Genomic DNA, 21,802 nt, shown 5'->3' with positions numbered 1-21,802 from the left:
TGTAACTATTAAATGCAAGGGTCTCAAAATGACATTTTTAACTCACGTGGGATAGAATGATCACCAAGGTATAAATAATGCCATCAAGTATAAACATTTGTGATATTAAATATAAACAAAAATACTTAGCACTTGAATTAATCAAGAAATAAATATACTTCCTATTTTTCTCTTCTTAGTGATGCAGTCTTTCTGACAGCCCTGGACTGATCTTTTTCAAGGAACATGAGTTTCCACCATCTTGTTTCTAGCTATGTATTTTAAATGTTTATTTCCCATGCTGTATTGAATGTTAACTATGGGTTAATCCCTTAATATTTATTACCTCAGTCTTCAAAACAGCCTGATAAAATAGGTATTAGTGAACATATTTTACAGGTGGGAAAATTTACAGAGAACTTATTTTACAGCTAGGAAAACTTACAAACCTGATAGAAGCTCAGAGACCATCATTAGGCATCATATCTATGTTAAGTCACTGAGTTGAGATCAGAACCCATATCTCTCTGAGCTTGAAACCCAGAGAGTTGTGAAGCCTCTGGGTATCAAATAAGACCCACAGTGCAGTTCTCAATTTAGACATTTTCATTTCCAATGGCCAAGTGTAGATACCAAATTTTAAGTATTTCTCAGGCAATACTTGCAGTTAACAAAAAACTATGAGCTTTACATTCTGAATAATATGTATAATGCATCTTAGGCCAACCAATAAAAATAAGACTAAAATAGTTATCAAGAGCAAGAGCAATGCTAAAAAGTTTTTTTCTTACGTAAAATGCTGTTAAAGTGATACATTCTCACCTATTTCCATATTGCAGTAAGACTGTACTGCTGGTTCTCATTTCTGCTGGAAATGTGCCTACATCAGCAGATCTTGGACTCCAGGTAATATGATAACACAACAAAATTCACCCTTATTTTGAGACATTCAAATCCCTTTACAGACATACTCTAACTCATGCTGAACAAAATCCTGATAGGTAACACAAGTTTGGGCAGGTTTTCTGGTAGAGAATGTTCTATTTTTCTCTTGAATTGTGCTGAATAATACAAGCCAGAATAACTCTCTCAACGTAATCAGTTTTCAGAGCACTTTGAATATTTTGTCCCTCATTCATTATACAATGAAGAATTCTAGCAACGTCAAATTCATAGAGGTTCGAGGTTGTAAAGGCTCTTCATTAAGGTGACAGGAACAGCAAGAAAGAGTGTGGTGGGTGTATGTAGTGTAAATCAGTATTAAGATCTCGTGCTAAGTCCTGGCTCTGCTTTTCATCTGAGCTGCTGCCACGGGCCATTCCCTATGGCCAATATTAGTACCTATTTTCATTTTTGGCTTTGTCTTGCTCCCCACTGCCTCATTTTTTCCCATCCTGCCAATCAACTTTCCAAATGTGCCTTCAAAACAGTAGGCTTGGGCCTCACTCTCTGTTCAAAGAGCTGGGCAGTCATATGAATGGGCCTTGACTCCTCTCCTTGCTCACTGTCACCTCTGGAATACCCCCTATACACAGAGGCGATGGGAAGCAGTGAACATGGAGTGTGTTCAAGTGCATGACGACAAGAGTATTGACAAAACACAAAGTAAGGACTGTGGATGCTGTGTACATACGTAATATATACTTAAGATTTAGGCAATTAGGTTGCATCAAAAATTCCGGTCCAGAGATTTAGGAACAATTCGCAATGCTAAGTTCCCTTTCTAAATACATGGATCGCATTGTATATCATACTTGCATTCTGTTTCTTTCAATAGAATTGAGGGAAAAAAAAACAGCGAACAATTCCGAAAACCACTTACAGTAGAGGTCCACTTTAATTCCCTTTTCCACTTTCTTACGGCCACAGGTTACGGTGCACAGATAAGAATGTTCATTCTCAAAACCCACAGGGCTCAGGGTCAGCATGGACTTGCTCCCTTCAGTCTTCACCTTCCCACTCAGAGGGCTGTCTACCTGGGTTCTCCAAGTGAAAGATGGGGACTCACAGCCTGTGACACCACATGTCAACACAACTGAGTCACCAATCTGAGCAACAATCTGGGGCCCGGGGGAGATCTCAACAGTGAATGGTTTCTCTGGAGGAAAAAGAACAAGACAAAAAGAAGGTAAGATTCTTTTCTTCCTTCACCACATTCCGATATATGGTCTTTTTTTCTCATCTCTTTACAGCTAACACCTGTGTAAGAAAATATCACTCCTTTCTACCTTGGGACAATCCTGAAAGGCATTTTTAAAGAATGAACCCACAAGAGTTCATTGAGTCATTCATTTAACAGAATGAATGTGGATTAAGACTTGTTAGGACAGAAGCTGACATCTTTTCACGACACTAATTCAGTCTCTGCTCAACTGTAGTTTATCAAATCCCTGCAGTAGTGGACAATGGCAAATAATTTAAGAGGTTCTAGTGTATAAGCATTGTGTAAGCCACTCTGCATATATTATCTCATTTAATCCTCACACCTTCATGAAATGCTACCATTAATTCTTCTCTTTCACTTCCTGTTGCTTCTTCTCTTTCTTTTCCTCTTCTTCTTCCTCTTCCTTCTCCCATCCTCTTCCTCCTCCTCTTTCTCCTTAAGGAAACCTAGGCTCAGAAATGCTAGATAACTTTATCTAGTTTGCAGTGGCAAAACTAGGACTTGAAGCCAGGTGGGTCTGATTTGAGACCCTAGCTTTTCAGTTGCTTCAACAACTGAATCAAATCATCCTCACGAGGAGATAAAACAAGATCTAAGAGAGGTTGTAAAAGCAGCTACAAAAATATGTCTTCTGATTAGATGCCATAGCCATAATGGACCTGTGCTTAGAGTTTCTGTGCCAACAATACAGTTATACCATTGAAAGCACACAGAATCACATTGAGAGCAAAGCCAAAATCTAAACATGAAAATGACGCACAAACCACCTCTAGAATTTGATGAAATACAAAACTACTTTGAATTAATTCAGGGGTTGAAAACTGAGATCGGAGGGCAGAGTCCTATGTCTCAAATATCCACAAAAGCTCTTTGGCTGCCAGTCCTATCCCTGCTGGACACACAGTCTGCGTTGGGATCCTTCCTGTCTGGGGAGAAAGGGAATTTCAAATCTCCACTCCCTGTTCCCTGAAGAAACTGGGAGTGTTTGGACAATCCCGAGAGTGACAGTTGAGACTCCACAGAAAATCACTAAAATTGTTCCCGTAAGTAGCAGACTGGAGAGGGAGGAAAGAATTCTCAACATAGAAGTCATCCAAATACACCACATTTTGCAAGGTTCTCATCTGTGCCAAGAGAAGTTATTCTTCTGTTTGGTTTGTCTCACTGTGACATTGTAGTATCTTCCAAAGAAGGCTTTCCTCAAATTACCTCAATACACTGATATGCTATTAGATTTTGAAAAAGATCACCGAGAACAATAAGCAGAGTTTCTGAATTCCTCATATGCTAGTGTGAGAAAAGGGAACTTGAAAATAGACCCACTTCCTGCCTGTGAAGTGTTCTCAGACCATTTTTTTTCCAGTGGCTGCGTATATTACCAGGCGAACACTTTTCCCCTGTGGAGTAGTTCTTAGGTCACTGAAAGGTCTTTTCAAAGTTCCATTCTCTCTTCAGTACTTAAGGTGGTTAGTATCCTGTGTTGCAAAATTCAAAACAACCCTCCCTAACCCCACAGGGCATTTTCTTTTCACACTGAAATGGGATCTAATTTATTACGGGTGGAATTTTTCCAGGATGGGTGATTAGTTGCATATGATTTTATTAGTGTAATACTTTCTTGGTCTCTTGAGAATGGTAACCTAACAACCAACTGAGTTAATCTATTGATGGTGAGTTCCAATTTTATTTTTTTTAATCATCACGTTTAGATCATATTTTCATATTTTAAAATTTTGCGTTGCTCATGTTTATAGTTTATGCAACTGGCATATACTGGGCACCTATTTTGTGGCAGACACCCAAATATTAAAATACACACACACATGCACACGATTCTTGACTTAAAGTTTAATGGAAAGCCACATTTAAATAAATACATTATTTTGGCTCTTACTAAAGTATGTTTAAATTATCACTTACATGCCTGCCTTTCCTCCCTACATTATAAGCTCTTCAAGGGCAGCCGCCATAACTTTTTCATGTCTGCCCCCACAGCACCAAGCACAATTCTTGGATTCTTGGACAAGGGCTCTTAATTAATGTATGCTGACCTAACAGAGGTACATAAACTTCGATAAGAAGTGTTGAATGTAGAAAAAGGGAGGAATAGCCAGATTTGCCTAACACAATCTGGAATTGGAAGGCTGACATGAACTTTGTCTTGAAGAATGGCTACGACTTTGCCAGGTGAAGGAATGGTGCTCCAGGCAGAAGGAACAACATGGACACTACCGAAGCTATAAAGGTAGTTTCTGACCAGATTATAAAGAGTTTTATTTTAAATGTGAATTTTAATTTACATGCAGTTAGGGCTTGGTTGAAGTCATATATAATGAGCACTTTTTTTGTTTGAGGTATATACTCTGGTAGCATTGCACAGGATTGATTATCTTGAGGTCAGAATGATAGCAGGATGACCATTTGAAGACAATTTAGCTATTTAGTTGAAAAGTCATGGAGTTTTAGATTACAATGGGCTTGTATTAAAATCACAGTCAATGCCACTAGCGAGTGATCTGACCTAGGCAAATTATGAACTATGCTTAACCCCAGTTTTTATTCACCTCATAAGGTAGTGGTAAAGGCTAGGAAGACAACATAGATAAAGTGGAAAGTAGAATTCCCAGCAAATATCAGGTATATGATCTGTAGGAGCCTCTATTAATTTCTATGAGACAATATGCTCTCATCTATAAAATGAGTATAAAACACCTACTGTTTAGTTGATTTTTGAAGATTATAGCTAACATATGTAAAGCGCCTAGCATACAGCTGGTGTTCAATGAATGCCGTTATTTAAAAACATCTTGCAAGAGTCCAAGTCAGAGGTGATAAATTAAGGCAATGGCAAGAGGGTTGAAAAAAAAAAAGAGCTCAAATTCTAAGGATTATTCTGAGGAAGAATGGACAGGATTTGGTGATATGGAATGGCAACATGAATTTAGGAGTAAGCAGAGTATGGTGGCCCAAATACTAAGAGTCCAGAGTGAGTAGAGATGAGGACAGATGTGGTAAGCTGACAATACTAATATTCAAGGGGCGGGAGGAAAAGAGAAAGCCAAAGAAGGAAGCAGGGAAGGAATGGTGAGAGATGGAAAAGAATCAGAAAAGCAGAGCCATGGGAGGAAAGACTTCTGAGAAGTCTGAGCAAGATGAACATACAATTGTGCTAAAGTACATGACATCAGATGGGTCATCAATAAAACCTAAGGAAGCGATTGTGGCATTGAAGCTCTTTCACTATTGCACAAACCCCAATCAAAGCACATTTACCATTCATTTTTCACAGATTACTTACCTTGAACAATTAATTCCACCTCTTTTCCATTTTTCCCAACTTGATTGACTCCTTCACACACATAAATTCCAGAATCTTCTGTCCTCATAGCAATTAAAGTGAGAGTTGAGTTCCCAGAAAGGAGCTGTAGATTCCCATTATCTAATTTTTTGCTCCAGAGAATCTGTGGGGCTGGTAGACCTTCACTGGAGCATGTCATTGTCACAGAACCACCTTCCTGCAGCCTTGTGGAGGGATTCACAGAGATAACTGTGTTCTTGGGTGAGACTGAAAAGGCAGGGCACAACATTAGTAACTGCTAGGCATCATCTTGATCCCACAAGGATAACGTATTTCTCTGCAAGTCTGTATTTACATGCTTTCACAAATTTGACAAACTTAATCTGCCAAATTAGTGTAAAATTAGTGCTGTGTGGTCACAAAAGTCAGTCGATCCAATTTCTGACTAATCTGATTGAGGTACTTTTTTTGGTGTTTGGTGTTTTCAGAGGGCCCTAGATACTCAGAAATTAAGAAAGACCCTTAGAATAATGTGGTTCAATCTCCCAGATAAGGTAGCAGTCCTATCTTAGAATACTTGACAAGCGCTCATATAAGTTGGTGTCAACACTTCTGCTTGAGGGAATCACTGCCTTAAAAAGCAGTCCTTTTGATTTGGGAACAGCTCTAGTTACTAGAACAATTGAGCTGAAACCTTCCTCTTTGTAAGTAATTTTCATGCAGTGGCCATAGTTCAGTCCTTCACTGTTACAGAATAAATCAAATCCCTTTTCCACTGTCTTTCAAATACTTAATGATAGCTCTCTTTTCCCAGTTTTGTATTCTCTAGGAAAAATATCCCCTGTCTTGACTACTCTTTTCAAAATATTGATAAATGCCTTCCCATCTCATTCTCTTTCAGCTAAACATGCTATAGTTGGCAGTACTCCTTTTAAATGTAGCGTGCAAAGAAAAACACAGCATTTGGGTCTAGAACGGAGTAGAGTGAGTCCACTCCTACACAATTCTGGGACTACAAGCTTGCCTCAAGTCCCCCACAGTTTCAGCGAATGTGAAGGTAATCATCTCCACTCTCCTGCCCAATGCATATATGTGTGTGTGAGCACATGCATATGTGTGTATACACACACACACACAGAACAAGCGCTCACCTTGTAAAATCTCTATAACTTAATATTTCAAGGTATGTTACAAGAACTTATAATTGAAAACATTTTATCTTCTGAGCCTACTACATACTACCCAGGTGGTATTATTACTCTCCTTTGATAGACTGGGAAATAAATAAATTAAGCAACCCAAGTTCACACAGTTAATGGAGCCAGAAGTCTTCCCAATCCAAATCCAATGCTCTTTTCATTGAATTATCCTGTTAGCAAATACTGTGCTCTCAATGAATAAAAATGGAGTAAAAACTATAAACAAATGCCTTCCTGACTTTAGCTGCTAAGTTTAATGCTGTATACATCCAAGACTGAATTCCCATGAAGACGAGACTACATCACCCAAGTACTTACTGTAGACTTGCAGTTTTTTCGTAGTCTCCCGTTCTTTGGGCTTAAAGTCAATTTCATCAATGTGTAATTTCGCTTGGCAAACAAGAGCTTTCCCAATATCTTCATTGGTGGGAGTGAAGGTTACCTCCAAACTCTTGGTTTCCAGGGACTTTCTTTCCATAGGTTCTACAAAGTCCTTATTCTGTAAGAGATGGTTGCCTTTCAGCAAATTCATCTCCAGCCTGTCAAATGGATAAACATCAGGGACCAAGCATGTGACTGTGACTGGCTTCCCAACTTCCAGGGGGCCACTCAGATGGATCTCTGGGTCCTTAGGAAAAGCTGCAAAGGTCAAACAAATACACATGAGCAGGCTTTCTGTTCATGTAATACAATGTCTTTGACTGATTCAATGCAATGCAAACCAAGTCTAATGTTTCTGTTAATACAGTCTTAATTCATTGTTTAACAATAGCCTTTCATGGTTTGGGGTGGGTTCACCCTTTAGAGAGTTCTTCAGCTGTGAGCCTGCATGTACTAAGGGTTGCATATTATTAGAGTAAAAGAAGAGAGAAGAAACTGATGTTTATTGAATACTTACATATGCCCATCACTGTGCTAGTCATTAAATATAAAGGATTTTATTTTAACTCTAACACATAGAGACCACATTTCACAGGTATGAAAACATAGCCTTAGCACATTTGCATAACTTGCCTGAGGCCACACAGCTCAGAAATGGCAAGTCTGGGATTTAAACTCAGTACTTTTATTATTCTGTACTGCTACTGAAGATTTACATTATACCACATTCTCTTAGAGCAGAGATAAGTCCACTTTATAGATAAGAAAACTGAGGCTCAGAATGTCATGGCAAAGAACAGTTATTGAGCAACACATGCTAAGAAAGGAAAAGAGCAACGTTAAATAATTGGCTTCTGAAAATAATGCCTCTGACCAGAATTCATCCACCAGGAAGGTGCAATATTTAAATTCTGGAAGGCAGATTTGCCTCTTGAAATGCTTAACTCAATGTCCTAACCAGCACACCACTTGAACCTTTCAGTGCCAAGGGAACGTGCTATTTCAGTCAGCCATTGCTTCCTTTGCAAGGGCTACCTTTTCATTACAAACTGTCATGATGGTAACACATCGGCTGGATTCAGGACTCTGTGTAATAAGGACACAAAGGTCCCAGCTCTGGAGAATATTACAATCAAATGTGGAATGGAGACACGATTGTTCAACATAATGAGAGCCAGATATTTTTGAAGGAAAAAAACCTCCAGAAAGATAATTAAAGCCAGAAGGGTCTTTATTTCTCTTTTTTAAATCTTCAACTACTTGATACTTGAGAGCAAAGGCAAAGGAATCGGAAATGCTTTGCTGGGTGAAAGAACCAGTATTTTTAATTTTTCCACCAATAATTTCTATCCCTCCTGTTCTGTAAGAAATGTGCCCATAACCCACATGGTTTGCTGTCAGGTAATACAAGAACTTGTTACTTTCCCCTGTATTTACATAAGGGGGCCTTTCAAGGAGCTCAGGAGGCTGCACAAACAATGCATGTACAACCAGCATAATTGAAAGCAGCCGGCCAAGCACAGTTTCTTGGGCCACATTAGCAACACATGGGGCTTACTGAAGAATCAATTACAGATACTGGGCAAAACTGAGCTCCGCCATAGCAGAAGGGAACCAAAATAATTATAAGGTAATCAGATGGGATCTTCATGAAGAGACGGCCATAAAGGTTTCCAGGGTTTGGTTTGGTTTTGTTTGTTTTTCTGAAAGAGTAGTCGTCAGCAACCAAAGGCAAGATTTTTATTTCAGATTGGTTTTTAACTCCTCTTGCTAACTTTATACGCTGGATTGAGAATGGACTGAGATGCAGTTTGGTAGAATGGCAACGTAGGGGTGTTTATTAACATGCATCAGGTAACTCTAATCCATTACACAAATTATCCTGAGGTTGAGTGGTTGAGCATTAAGGCTTAATGGCACCAAAAACAAAAACAAAAACAGCCCTCCTAAATTTATCTATACCAAAGTCAAATGAGTGAAATGTTTGCGGATACTTTTCTTATGTCAAAGGGAAAACTTGTACTGAAGCCTATTACTAAATTATAGATCTCCTACTTAAGCACAAAATTGTGTAAGAATAATTAAGTGGAAAATCCCTGAAGAATGGAATTCATAAATCATTTGGATGTATGACCAAGTAAACATGTGAGGATATAATCAAATAGAAATTGCTGAAAAATACAATTAAAAAACTTCAGAGAGCTTCATTTTATGGCTAAGAAAAGAAAAACCCAGAGGTTGTGTCTTACCCACGGTCACTATGTTTGTGGCAGTTAGAATAAAGACCAAGGTGTGGGTTCCTTTTCTAGAGCTAGATTCAGCTGCCTCTAACTTTCTTGGTGCAGTATGTCCTCTAGCCAAGAATCTGTACATGAATATCCTTTGATGTTTTTTCTTTTAAAACTATCCATTAAAGAAACTTAACTTAAAGCAAAATTAAGAGAAAATCAAAGATTCTCTGTAGTACTCACAGTAAATCTCCACCTGAATCCCCTTTTCCCGTTTCTCAGATCCGCAAATCGCTGTGCACAGGTAAGAGTATTCATTCCTGAAACCAACGGGATCCATGGTCAGCGTGGAATTGGACCCCTCATTTCTCACCTGCCCATTCAGTGGACTATCTAAATGGGTTCTCCAAGAGAAAGATGGGGGCTCACAGCCTGTTGTCCTGCAAGTCAGTGAAACGACATCACCAATCTGAGCAACAATTCTGTTTTCAGGGAAGGTCTCTATTTTAAAAGCTTGAGCTGTGAAGGCAAAAAAGAGAAAAGCAAACTTTGTTTAGTATTCTGCTCCCTCTTCTCTGTCCTAGTATAATGTCCAAAATACAGTCTGGCTGATCTGTTTCCTAAATTTTAAACTAACTGCAAGAAGCCAAAAATAATTGGAGTCACTGCCAAAGGTGTTAGAATCTTGGAGAAGTGTCAGTTCCAACCTTGATGCCCATTTATCAAAATTATTTTGTTATTTGGTAAGCTTAAGATCATTATCAAGTACAGGAAACTGAAGAGATAGACCTTACTAGAGATAAATCCAGTTATTTACTTAACATTGGAAAAATATATCTGAAAAACATCAATTTGCAGCTCCAACTATGACAATACAATGGTACATAGCAATACTCAATAGCACATTACATGTTATGTTAAATTAAGTTTTTCCACTGCTTAAAAATCCTAGTGCCTTTCTTTACTACCATAGCAAAACTGACTGAAGCCAAAATCAGGGCTGAAATGGAATGTGAGCATTTGAAACAGATCAAAGAGAAGAACTTACAAACTGTAAACACCATCCAAAGTATATTTGAAGCTCCAAAGATCACAAACATCTTCCTAGGCATTTTTAGTTGTCGCTGTGATGAGAACATGATGGTCCCAAAACTCTTCTTTCTGTCCCACCTGAAAATGCCCTGGAAGAGGCTTTAGCTCCTAAAGCCAGTGAGGCTCAGTGAGGAGTGAAATAGAAAGTCTGCTCTTTATAAAGGGTCTTGTTGCAGAGGCACAGAGGCGGAGGGAAATCCCTTCAAGGGGAAACCCGGAGCAGAGCCAGAAAAAAAGTTTCACTGACACCCAGCCAAGTCCAGTTTTAACCCCTTCATTTGCTCTCATTGCTAAAGCTACTCTCTCTGCCACAGAAAACTGAAACACTTCCAAGGTGATAAAATTAAAGCTTTTCCTTGTTTTCAGTCCAAAAGGGTATCTTCGCAAGGTAATGTGCATTTCAGAATAATGCTCTTTTCAGAATAAAGAAAAAGCCAGAGAGAGAGAAAGGGAGGGCAAGAGAGACAGAAAGGGGAGAAATAGACAAGCAGGCAGAAAGAAAGGGGGAGAGAGAGAGAGAGAATAGTAAATTTTACTCTTGACTTTGAAGTGGCTAAGTAACCACTACATCATGTGAACTGATTTTTTTCTCCATTAAGACATAGTTGCAAATTCCAAAGTAAGGTCTAATTTTTTCTCTCACAAGAAAAAGGAAAAGGTCCTATCTTTTGTGAGCTATTTTTTAAAAGGGAGACAGCATTACTTCTTAGTTTTATACTTTCTATTCATAAAATACTCATAAAATAATTCTTTCAACAACAAATATCAACTTTCTGAAATGATTTTCTTGAGTGGAAAGTAAAGGAATACTACTAAAGGCAAGAGAAATCATTTTTCCCTCTTGTTTCAGATAAGTTACCAATCCTTTGGTTCAACTGCCTGGTAATGGAAAGTCCTTCTCAGACTTAAATGCAAATGTATGAAATTCATCCGAAGTGGTAAATCTCTTGCACTGGACCACAGACACAGTTAAAACGTGACAAATAATTTGTTTTTATTATATGGGAGGTGATGATAACCAATTTTATGCCCTTCCCACCCCATAGCACCCTGTCCAGTGAAATTATTTTTTTAAGCTATTTTTAAAATGACTGCTTTAGGGGCGCCTGGGTGGCGCAGTCGGTTGGGCGTCCGACTTCAGCCAGGTCACGATCTCACGGTCTGTGAGTTCGAGCCCCGCATCAGGCTCTGGGCTGATGGCTCGGAGCCTGGAGCCTGTTTCTGATTCTGTGTCTCCCTCTCTCTCTGCCCCTCCCCCGTTCATGCTCTGTCTCTCTCTGTCCCCAAAATAAATAAAAAAAAAAAAAAAACATTGAAAAAAAAAAATTAAAAAAAAAAAAAAAAGATAAAATGACTGCTTTAGCCTTGAACACACATAGCTCAAGTCTTTGCAAAATGCTTGTTAATCAAAAAGAAACCGGAATAGCCACTTCCTTGTATTATATACATACTTGTCTACCTCCTCTACTGGACCATCAGTTCCTTTAATGCTTGGGAGCAGTTCTTGTACATCATTGTATCAACCTCTGCCTTCCCAGCATCTAATGCATGGTTTTGCTCTTAGCAGATCCAACAAAAGTACAATAATAGATATTATGCATTAAAATTTGGAAAAGAAACTTTCAAAATGCTAAAAATAATATGTAAATATGGCATGAGAAAAAGTTGGATTCTACAAGAAAATCCCCAAGCTCATGGACTCCTCGGGAGGTGTATAACCAATAGCCCAGTGCTATGTAACAAAGGCCATAACTGAGGTTTGGAAAGTACACCTGTCCCTTCATGGCTGGAGAGGCTTTTGGGCATCCTTCTGGATACTGATGAGGATAGAGTCATAATGGACAAGGAAAGAAAAAGAAGTGGGAGAAGTAAGAGAAGTTCTTCTGGGGCTGTGATGAGATATGTGTGACTTCACCTACCAAATATCTAGGGATCAGAAAAGTGGCTTCAGGCAAAATTGGTTGGTAAACAAGTAACCTAATGGCCCTTTACAAAGTTGGCGTCATGGAAGAAGATGATCCGAACCATTTATGTTGTCTGCTTAACTTCAGAAGAAATCTAAAGGGGATTAAAGCATTTTAATGCATTTCTCTGAAGTACAAAAACAAGTGACTCATGGGATCTAAGATGGGATCCCAAAGACCAAGTCATGGTAAATAACTTCAGTTTGGAGTTTGGATATGATTCCAAGTTTTGAACATTGAAGAAATACCTAATCTATTGAATTAGTTTATAGTGCTTTCAGCAAAATATTTGCTAAAGTCCCTCATTATGTCTTTGAGTTGTACACCATTTGAGGTTTCACCTGCTTCTCCCAGGTTGAATTGATTGCACTCTTCTACAGCCTCTGTACACTAATGCATTCTGGTAGCCGAGCACCTGTCATGTTACATTTATTTGTGAACATGTCTATCTTTCCCAATTTATAAACTCAGGTGGTTTTATTTATTTTTTCATCTTACATCTAGACCAAGATAAGGAATTCATTAAATTTTGTGGAATCAATGAATGAAGAGAGCTGCAAGTATATGTTTGACAGATTGGGACTAATCTTCCTGTGTTTTGTCTTTGAAATTGTTCAGTTCAACATTTTTATCAATAATCATAAGACGTGATTATCTAATTTATTCATGACAGAAGACTGGAAAAAATAGTTAACCTTAGAAATGACAGAATCAAGATAAAGGAGATCTCAGAGCTAGTGAAGTGAAACAATGGGAATGCATTAAAATACAGTATTTAGATGTAAAACATCAAATACTTGAGTACAGGATAGAGGAGAGTAGACTTGACCATAATCCACAGGAAGACTTTCTGGTGGTTTCAGTGATCCATAAAGTGAACACAAGCTAACATTGACCATGAGAAACCAAAATAGATGCAACAAGCTCAAGCTGTACTCACAGCATTCAACTTTCTAATCACCTGAGGCAATCCAAGGTCATACCGGGAGCAGAGGTATCTGATTCAGGATACCATTTCTTATGATAGAGACAAAACGTAGAGAGTGTCCAGAGAAAAGTGATGAAGATGGTAGACAGCTCCAAAATCCTTGGTCTAGTAGGAGCTGTTGAAGGAACAGTATGTTTTGTTTGGATAAAAGATGCCTGTGAAGCTATGTAATAACTGAATGACTGACATGCAGAGGAAAGAATACACTTGTTACTCTGTATTATACCAAGGGCTAGAAGTAGCCCCCATTGGTTTGGGGAGGACTAGGAATATGTGTGTCTTTTCCCCATGAGAGTTTCAGCACTTAACATAGTGACCTTTAGGGGCTCAGTAAAACAATACCAAGTGGAAAAATAATAATTTGAGAAATAACTTGACTCACAACCCAATAGTCCTGAGTTCAAATCCAGCTACTCTACTCAGGAATTGTAAAACCTTGCATAAGTATAGGTAGCCTCTCTGCACTCACTCACACATGCTCAAATAGGGGTAACAGTACCATTTCAAGTGATTCACATGATTTTTATGACTATCAAATTAAATGTGATCCTGTGAAAACTCTTTAAATATATAAAGTGCCATATATATGTAAAAACATTAAGATACAGCCATATTGAGCTCACTGTAAAAAAAGGGCTTTCCGGGGCGCCTGGGTGGCGCAGTCGGTTAAGCGTCCGACTTCAGCCAGGTCACGATCTCGCGGTCTGTGAGTTCGAGCCCCGCATCGGGCTCTGGGCTGATGGCTCAGAGCCTGGAGCCTGTTTCCGATTCTGTGTCTCCCTCTATCTCTGCCCCTCCCCCGTTCATGGTCTGTCTCTCTCTGTCCCAAAAATAAATAAACGTTGAAAAAAAAAAAAGGGCTTTCCAGTTATTAAATCTTTTCAACAATGAAAAGGGTCACCTCATGAATTCACCAACTCTTCGTCATTAGAAGTGGTCAAGCAAGGTTGGATGACATCTAACAACATGGCAGAGGTCAAGTTTTGTCTCATATAAGGTATCCAATTGGATGGCCACTAAGGTGCCTTCCACTGTTAGGATTCTTTAATTGTAGGCAGTACAATCCATCCTTTCTAGCCTAATTTCATCAATCCCCTATCGTCCATATGAAAATTTAAAGCATCTTCTGTAGCTTCTCTCATTGGACTCTGAGATGCTTCAGGCATATTTTTCTCAGCCTATTTAATAATTACTGAGTTTGTAGCAACTCCAACCTTTTCACGACTTTCAAGTAGGCAAATTATTATGATCCTCCCTGGAGGTGACCTAACACATCTGAGGGAAGTGACATTCCCAGTAATAACAGCGGCTCATTATGACAGTAATTCTCACCCAGGTGAGAGAAAGAGCAATTCATTTTTTGGAGGGCACATCAGAATGGGATTGGGAAAGTGACAAAGTACTTCAGTACATTCTATCATGTCAACTTCTCCCCGCTTTAAGAATCCAAGGATCTATGTTTATTATTCCATTTGGCTCTATGTAACAGAAATCTTTTACAGTGGCAAAACTAGCGTGAGGTGCAAGACAATGCAGTTCAACACTGAAGAAAACATCAAAGACCAAGACTGATTCTAATTGCTGGTTCTGTCATTCTTGGCATGTGGACAATCCTCCTGATCCTAAGATGGCTGCTCCATCTACAAACATGACATCTGTATTTCATGCAGGAAAATAAGAGAAAAATGAAGGGGAAGAGGACAAAGCCAGTGGAGTTTATCCCCTATTAAAGAGCTTTCAGGGGTCCCTCGTGGCTCAGTTGGTTAAGCATCTGACTCTTGATCTTGGCTCAGGTCATGCTCTCACAGTTTGTGAGATCGAGCCCCACATCAGGCTTTTTGCTGACACCACAGAGCCTGCTTGAGGTCCTCTCTCCCCCCTACCCTCTTCCCTCCCCTACTTGCATGCTCTCTCTCAAATAAGTAAACATTAAAAAAATAATAAATAAAGAGCTTTCAATAAGTTCCAGATGGTGGCTTTCTCTTACAGCTCATTGGAAAGGTGGGAGATTGAATATTTTAACTGAATACAACATAGTTGCCCCCAAATAAATCAGGACACTGTTCATAAGAAAAAGGGAAGAATGGATAATGAGTAGGTGGCTAGCAGTGTCTGTCACAATTTCCTAATTCAGTTCAATTTATAAGTGTTTCCTGAGGAGCTACTACACAGACACCGTGCTAGCCATGAAAACACATAAAAGAAGACACAGACTCAGTTCCTGTAGGAGAAGAACTGCACAGTTCACATAGTTCACAGCTTCACAAAGTTCAACTTGTGACTTATCTATAATTAGGAAATAAATTGTATTTTAGCGAGCTGATAGAAGTTTGAAATTTTCTGGAAAGCAAACTACAGGAAGAATCGTTGGTTAAAAGCCTATTTCACCATGGGTTTATTGTAACTTTCTGGAATTTTGAGAAAAATACTACTCATCATTAGGAGTAAAAAATATCTATTTAATAATACACATGCACCTGATATGAGTGACTGACTGAGTTGCTAATCTAGCACTGAATTATTACATAAAATAATAGTAGGAAAAAGACTGACCATAAAAATGATTTCTCCTTTCCCTTTTGTAAATTAAAAGTTCAGAATTTTTATCATTTATGCTTTGACTATCACATGTTTTCAAGTTCACATTTCATGTGGACAAAGATGCCTTTGTGTGTTCCAGTTCTCCTGTTTGGGATGACCCTCCCCTACTCTCTGCTAATCCTCATCTCTGGCCCTCTTAAACACCTTGCTTTGTATTTGTTCCATTGCTTGCTATTTCCAGCACGGGCTTTGCTTTCTCAATGGATTTTAACACTGTGGGGGTAGAAGTCTTGCCTATTTTTACGTATTACTGGGTCTGATGCTCTGAGTGCCCCAAGTGCCTGTGAAGTGATAGCAAACGAGTGCATGCTTTCTGAGCTGCTAGGCGTTATCACATCCCCAGATAACTATTGAGGCAATAATTCAGGACATTTCATTCTGTTATTAATAACCCTTCATATTTGTGTAACTCTTTCCCTAAAGAGTTTTCCAAAGTGTTTTGAGATTATTGTCTGTGAGCCTCACAGCAGCCCTATGAGAGGGGTGAGGTGGCTGTTTTTATCTTTATGGTGTTGAGCTGAAAACTGAGGCTCAGAGAAGTTTAGTTGGGCAAGATCACACAGACAGTGAACTGGGTCTTAAACCCAGATCTCCTCATTCACAGTTCACTACTCAGTGCACTACACCAAGGTGTCTCAGTTTTGGTGTTGGTTGAGAAACGTACCTTCCCATTGATGCTGTCACTTAGGGGACCCAGAAGCTCATGAGTCTAACTCCAGTTTGACATAATGCATATGACAGGTGATCCAGGAGACTGAACCCACTTCTCAAGCTGACGAGTATAAGCTTCTCAATACCATTTTCAGGACCATTTTTGAAGCTTGGACACTGGAACAACTTATGCTGAGCATTTGGCATCTGCTGCCAGTGTACAAGAAAGAGAGGAATGAGCAGACAGTATGGGAGCCCCTTGTCCAGATTCTCTCTTAGAAGCCCAAGATCTAACTCCAAAAAAGGAATTCCCTTTGCCTCTTGTCAGAGCTTAGAAAATAAAATTAAGGGCGCCCCTGAGCATCAAAGCACACTCTCCACCCATGTTCTTCTAGCTGCCTCCAGTCAGCCCTAAGGGGGATTTCCTTGGCAGCCAGCCTGTGAGATCAGCCTCGTGGTCGCCATACCTCCTGGTCCCAAATGAATCCAACTCCATTCTTCACTTGCAACATGGGCAACACTAAGGAATGAGGAGATGAAAATATTCACGGTTCCTCTCATTCCAGAATGATTGCAAAACATCTGTTTACATTGTAAGGGGAGACTTGGAGAGGACCTTTTATGAGATTGTGGTAAATAGGGACAAATAAACACATGGGAAAGATAAAAGAGGCAAATACCATAAGAGAAAGTCACTCTAAACCAAAATGTGTTAGGTCTATTAGTTAATTATTTAATTTGGAATGATCTCATAATTGACCAAGATCAGAGTTTTGTATGGAAAACAAATAAAAGAAGATGTTTCTGCCATTTGACTAGAGCATGGATACCTCCCACCCCCCCCCCCACCCAAAGCATAACACCTTTGGAAATATCCCTTTAAAATATTTTAAATTTCTGGGCTAAAGTTCCAATTTTAATAAACAACACATAAAAATTTTCCTTTGGAACCCAGTTCCATTTCAAGAACTCAACATTGCATTGTTAAACTGTTTAGAGAGATATTTTGACATTTGCAGGGTAGCATGAATAAAAAAGTAGTCAGGAGGAGAGATACTGGGGTTCTTCTATTTTATAAATAAAAGGGCAACCTGGGACAAGAATCTTAACTTTTAAGGTCCAAGTTTTTTCACTGCAGAGAAGAATGGAGCAGGATAGATGGCCTTAAAGTCCTTCCTCATCATCATTATGATTTCTGGGCTAATAATAACTAGCCAAAGAACTGTAGACAAATCAGCCAAATACCTGCTAGTCAGGCATTATGACTCTAAGCAAACCAACACTGGCCATCTTGCAAGTCACATATTCCTTTGCAGGATCTTCATGGAAATCTTACTTCGTGGCTTTAGGTCATTCCTATTATATGTGTGTGTGTGTGTGTGTGTGTGTGTGCGCGCGCGCCCGCATGTGTGTGTGTGTTTATGCTTTAGACAGACTTTCTGTGGTTGCCTGAGGCTCTGGGCTCTAGGATTTATTTATTCCCCAATGTTTCTATTTGAACCCCTGGACATGGATATGTCTATCTCCCTCCACAGCTAAGGTCGGTGACAAAATGAATATTTATTGAGTGTCTCCTACATTCCAAGCACTGTTCTAGGTGCTCAGGGATACAGTGGGGACAAAGCAAACATTATGCCTACTTTCATGGAGTTTCCATTCTAATTTTTTTTAATGTTTATTTTTGAGAGAGAGAGAAAGAGACATAGTGTGAGTGGGGGGAGGGAGAGGGAGACACAGGATCTAAAGCAGGCTCTAGGCTCCAAGCTGTCAGCACAGAACCTGACACGGGGCTTGAACTCACAAGTGGTAAGATCCTGCCCTGAGCCGAGGTTGGTAGCTTAACCGAATGAGTCACTTAAGCGCCCCCATGGAGTTTCCATTCTAGAGTAATGAGACAAAGACACGAGAAGGGCAAATGGATTAGAAGAAGGAAGACAGGGAAGCAAAGGAAACACCGGGTAGAAGTACAAAGTGTTTGAACAAGAGGATGGTGAGTTTCTTTCAGAAACTTCTCCTCTCCTTTCCCCTTTCTTCAGTATATACATATCTTAAATGTTGTTAGCGGCCTGAGGTATAGAAAATGGCATGAAATAAATATCTTAGGAAGTCATTGGTTTTGCCCCAGCCAGGTTTAGCTAGAGGAGTGCAAGGTTCTGCAAGGCATAATGCTGGATAAACCAAAGTTGGGAGTTTGCCAGGTTAGGACAATGGCTCAAAAGAGGGGCACAGGAAGTGAGGGTGAGTCTGGAACATCATACAATAAGAACAGAGTCAAAGAACTATTAACTTGGGATTGTAGTAAATAAATTGGAAAAAAAATAAGGAGGTAGTGGTCAGAAAATGGTAATCTTGATATTGAGGGCTAGAAGTTTCCTAATTTTATGTTTCTCGTTCTTTTTGCCCTAGCACACTGCCGACTTTCAAGACAGTCTCAATTCAGCTCAACCCCAGCCCTTTTTTGGTCTTCCTGTACCAGTAGCTGTCCAGGAAAGTCTTGTAAGTAACTTAGACATCACCTTTTCCTGAGATTGGTATCGTCAGACGTAAACTATTTTTACCATTGTTTCCTCTGATTTCATAAAACTTTCCATTTCCAAATCACACTCAAGATTCACAGCCCTGTTAAGCAAATGTATCTGCAAAAAGTTATGTGAAGTAAATCAGCTGAATTCAAAAATTCCCTGCTTTCAATCTCTATTTTTTTTGGCTCGGAACATATGCTGTGGAAATTCCAAGACTTCCATATAAAAAAATTAGAAAAGATTGCTTGTGATTTGCCACATTATAACTAAAATGGGACTTAAGGAGAATATCCTGTTTTTGAAGACCTTGTGCCAGGATAAACAGGGTAAATATTAAGTGATTCTAATGTTTAAAAGGGAAATTGTAACACAAATATTGCATCGTCCTTATGGAGATTAAACCATTTTCTAAAAATTCCCTAGGCAGTCTTTTAAGAATCCCAAAGGGAATAAATAAGTAAGTGAGGAGAAATGCTGAATGTAAAAATAAAAGTAGATAGCTTAGACCTAAAAGATTTCCCATTTGAAGGATTTGGACACCTAAGAGTCAGTGAGTTCGATTAATTCCTCCGTTCCAAGGCTGATGCCATCTTTGCTTCAGATGACAGGAATCTTTAGAAGCCAGCAGGCACCAGGCAAACTGACATTTTCCATGCCTTTCAGGATTCTGGAGAAGAAATGTTTCAGTTGGCAATTTTAGTTTCTTCTCAAGACTGTTCTTACGTGTTGTTGTTGTTTTTTTTTCCCAAAGAATCGCTACATGTTTTTTAGTTGTTGTTGTTGTTTCCAGATCAGCAAACTAGACAGAACTTAGAAGAAATTGTGCCACGTAACTCATCTTCAAAGCAGAGAATCCAGAAAGACCACTGTGAAGCTCTACTGGATAAAAGTTCCAAGACCATAAATGAGATGTTTGTGTTGGAAGATATCTGAAAATCAGCTAGTCCTGTGGTTCTCAACCAAAGAGTGGTGATCAGGTATGAGTGCTATTGCCAATAATTAATCATTAATAATAATATGTTGCCAATTGGAAGTGGTTTATTATTATTATTTTTATATTATTATTATGAAATGATTCATTTCAAAAAAATAGATAAGATTGTAGGTAATTCCCATGACAAGCCCATCATGCTTACTCACTTGGATTCTGAAGTGCTCTCCTGATTAGGAGTAAAGAGGTGGGATTACAGACTGCTCGCCTTGGCTTACTCATAACTCTCAGTCTGTCTTATCTATGACAGGGTGAGTAAGATAACCAACATGCTGCTAATTATTATAGTTGTTGCAATTAGAAAAAAAATGTGTTCAGTCATATTGTTTTGCATCCTTGTGAAATATTAATGGGTTTCACCCAAATCTGGGTCTGTGAATGTTAAAATCATCCATCCTATACCACAATGAGAAAAATTAGAGTCTCTCTGATGAAACTCAACCCAATCAGATATAAAAGCAGGATTCAGTGACTGCCGGGATCACAGTGAGGGGCCCCAGAGCCGGCGCTAGAACTCAACTCTCTTTCCACCAATCTCTGGTGGCTCCAGAACATCTGCCTTTTAGGGTCGCACAGGAAAAATAAAATAATTTTTTAGTAGTTCCATTGAATGCCAACAGGAACAAGGAATGCATGACCACTTTGAGGGAAAGAGCATAAAAATAATTCTTTAAGGATCAGACATGCAAAAAGAATAAAACATAAAATAGTAAGCTTATACAATGTAGCATTTGATGTGTTGTGGAAAAGGAGGGTAACATCTAAAATATTTCAGGGGCACCTGGGTGGCTGAGTCGGTTGAGTGTCTGACTCTTGATTTCAGCTCAGGTCAGGATGTCGGGGTCCCTGAGTTCAAGCCCCACATAGGACTCTGCACTGACAGTGTGGAGCCTGTTTCGGATTCTCTCTCTCTCTCTCTCTCTCTCTCTCTCTCTCTCTGGGTGTGTGTGTGTGTCTCTCTTTCTCTGCTCCTCACCCACTTGTTCTCTCTCTCTCTCAAAACAAATAAATTTCAAAAAATAAAAAAAAATATTTAAAAAATTAATAGCTGATAGTCAAACACATCCTTTCTCTGTCGCACTTAATAAACCTATTACCTTATTCATTCTCACATTATCCCTGGGAGATAGGCCCATTTTACACAATGTAAACAGCAATGAAATTGTGGCATGGCTTTCCAGTATTATATAGTTGGAGGCAGTGTAGTTCAGTATAGTGGTGGACGACTTCTTTTTTCAGCAACCTCTGAGGAGTTACTTTGCCTTTCCAGGTCTTGGTTTCCTCATCCATAACATGGGGATAAAAATATTACCTACCCAATGGGATTGTCTCAAGGGTTACATGAGATATTACCGTAGAGTGAATAACCCTTTCATGGTAAACAGAAAATAATAAATACCACTACTCCAGGGAGAAAGGGTGAGAAAGGGAGAGAAAGGGAGATAGTATCTGAACTCTGATTGGTGATCTTTCTCTATTGGATTCTGTTGAAAACTGATGATACACCATTCAAAATACATCATTCCTTTAATTATTTTAGGCCAATTACATGAACTAGACTATCTACAGTTTTGAGTCATGAAGAGAGGAAGAATAAAGAAATTGAGTGACTATACAAGTTTGTCTTATTCTCCATTTTCTGTGTTGCTGGTGTGTGTGTGTGTGTGTGTGTGTGTGTGTGTGTGTGTGTGTGTGTGGTGTTTATTACTGGAAAACAGAATCTTCTGGAATCCAGAACAGAAGG

General features: G+C 39.1%; 1 protein-coding gene and 1 long non-coding RNA gene across 3 annotated transcripts in view; one reads left to right on the top strand and one right to left on the bottom strand.

Annotated features, from left to right (window-relative positions):
• Positions 1 to 10,520, bottom strand: part of VCAM1 (vascular cell adhesion molecule 1) — an 18,097-nt gene extending 7,577 nt beyond the window's left edge. The window contains exons 1-5 of one of the 2 annotated variants that reach the window (XM_086717691.1): positions 10,298 to 10,520; positions 9,493 to 9,768; positions 6,959 to 7,279; positions 5,442 to 5,708; positions 1,802 to 2,077 (exon numbers count right to left, since the gene is read on the bottom strand). In XM_086717691.1, coding sequence (XP_086573817.1) covers positions 1,802 to 2,077; positions 5,442 to 5,708; positions 6,959 to 7,279; positions 9,493 to 9,768; positions 10,298 to 10,388 — 1,231 coding nt within the window. In that variant the 5' untranslated portion in view covers positions 10,389 to 10,520. The remainder of the gene's footprint in view (positions 1 to 1,801; positions 2,078 to 5,441; positions 5,709 to 6,958; positions 7,280 to 9,492; positions 9,769 to 10,297) is intronic. The other variant, XM_025912129.2, reaches the window with a different exon arrangement.
• LOC147578200 (uncharacterized) lies at positions 1,995 to 21,802 on the top strand. Its single transcript, XR_015254921.1, has 3 exons — positions 1,995 to 2,107; positions 18,952 to 19,041; positions 19,858 to 21,802. It is a non-coding gene; the product is annotated as an uncharacterized LOC147578200 (long non-coding RNA).

Source organism: Puma concolor, chromosome C1 (assembly GCF_028749965.1).
Source record: "Puma concolor isolate L17-30 chromosome C1, mPumCon1.1.hap2, whole genome shotgun sequence".
NCBI classification, from domain to species: domain Eukaryota; kingdom Metazoa; phylum Chordata; class Mammalia; order Carnivora; family Felidae; genus Puma; species Puma concolor.
This window is presented reverse-complemented; position numbering and strand designations above follow the sequence as displayed.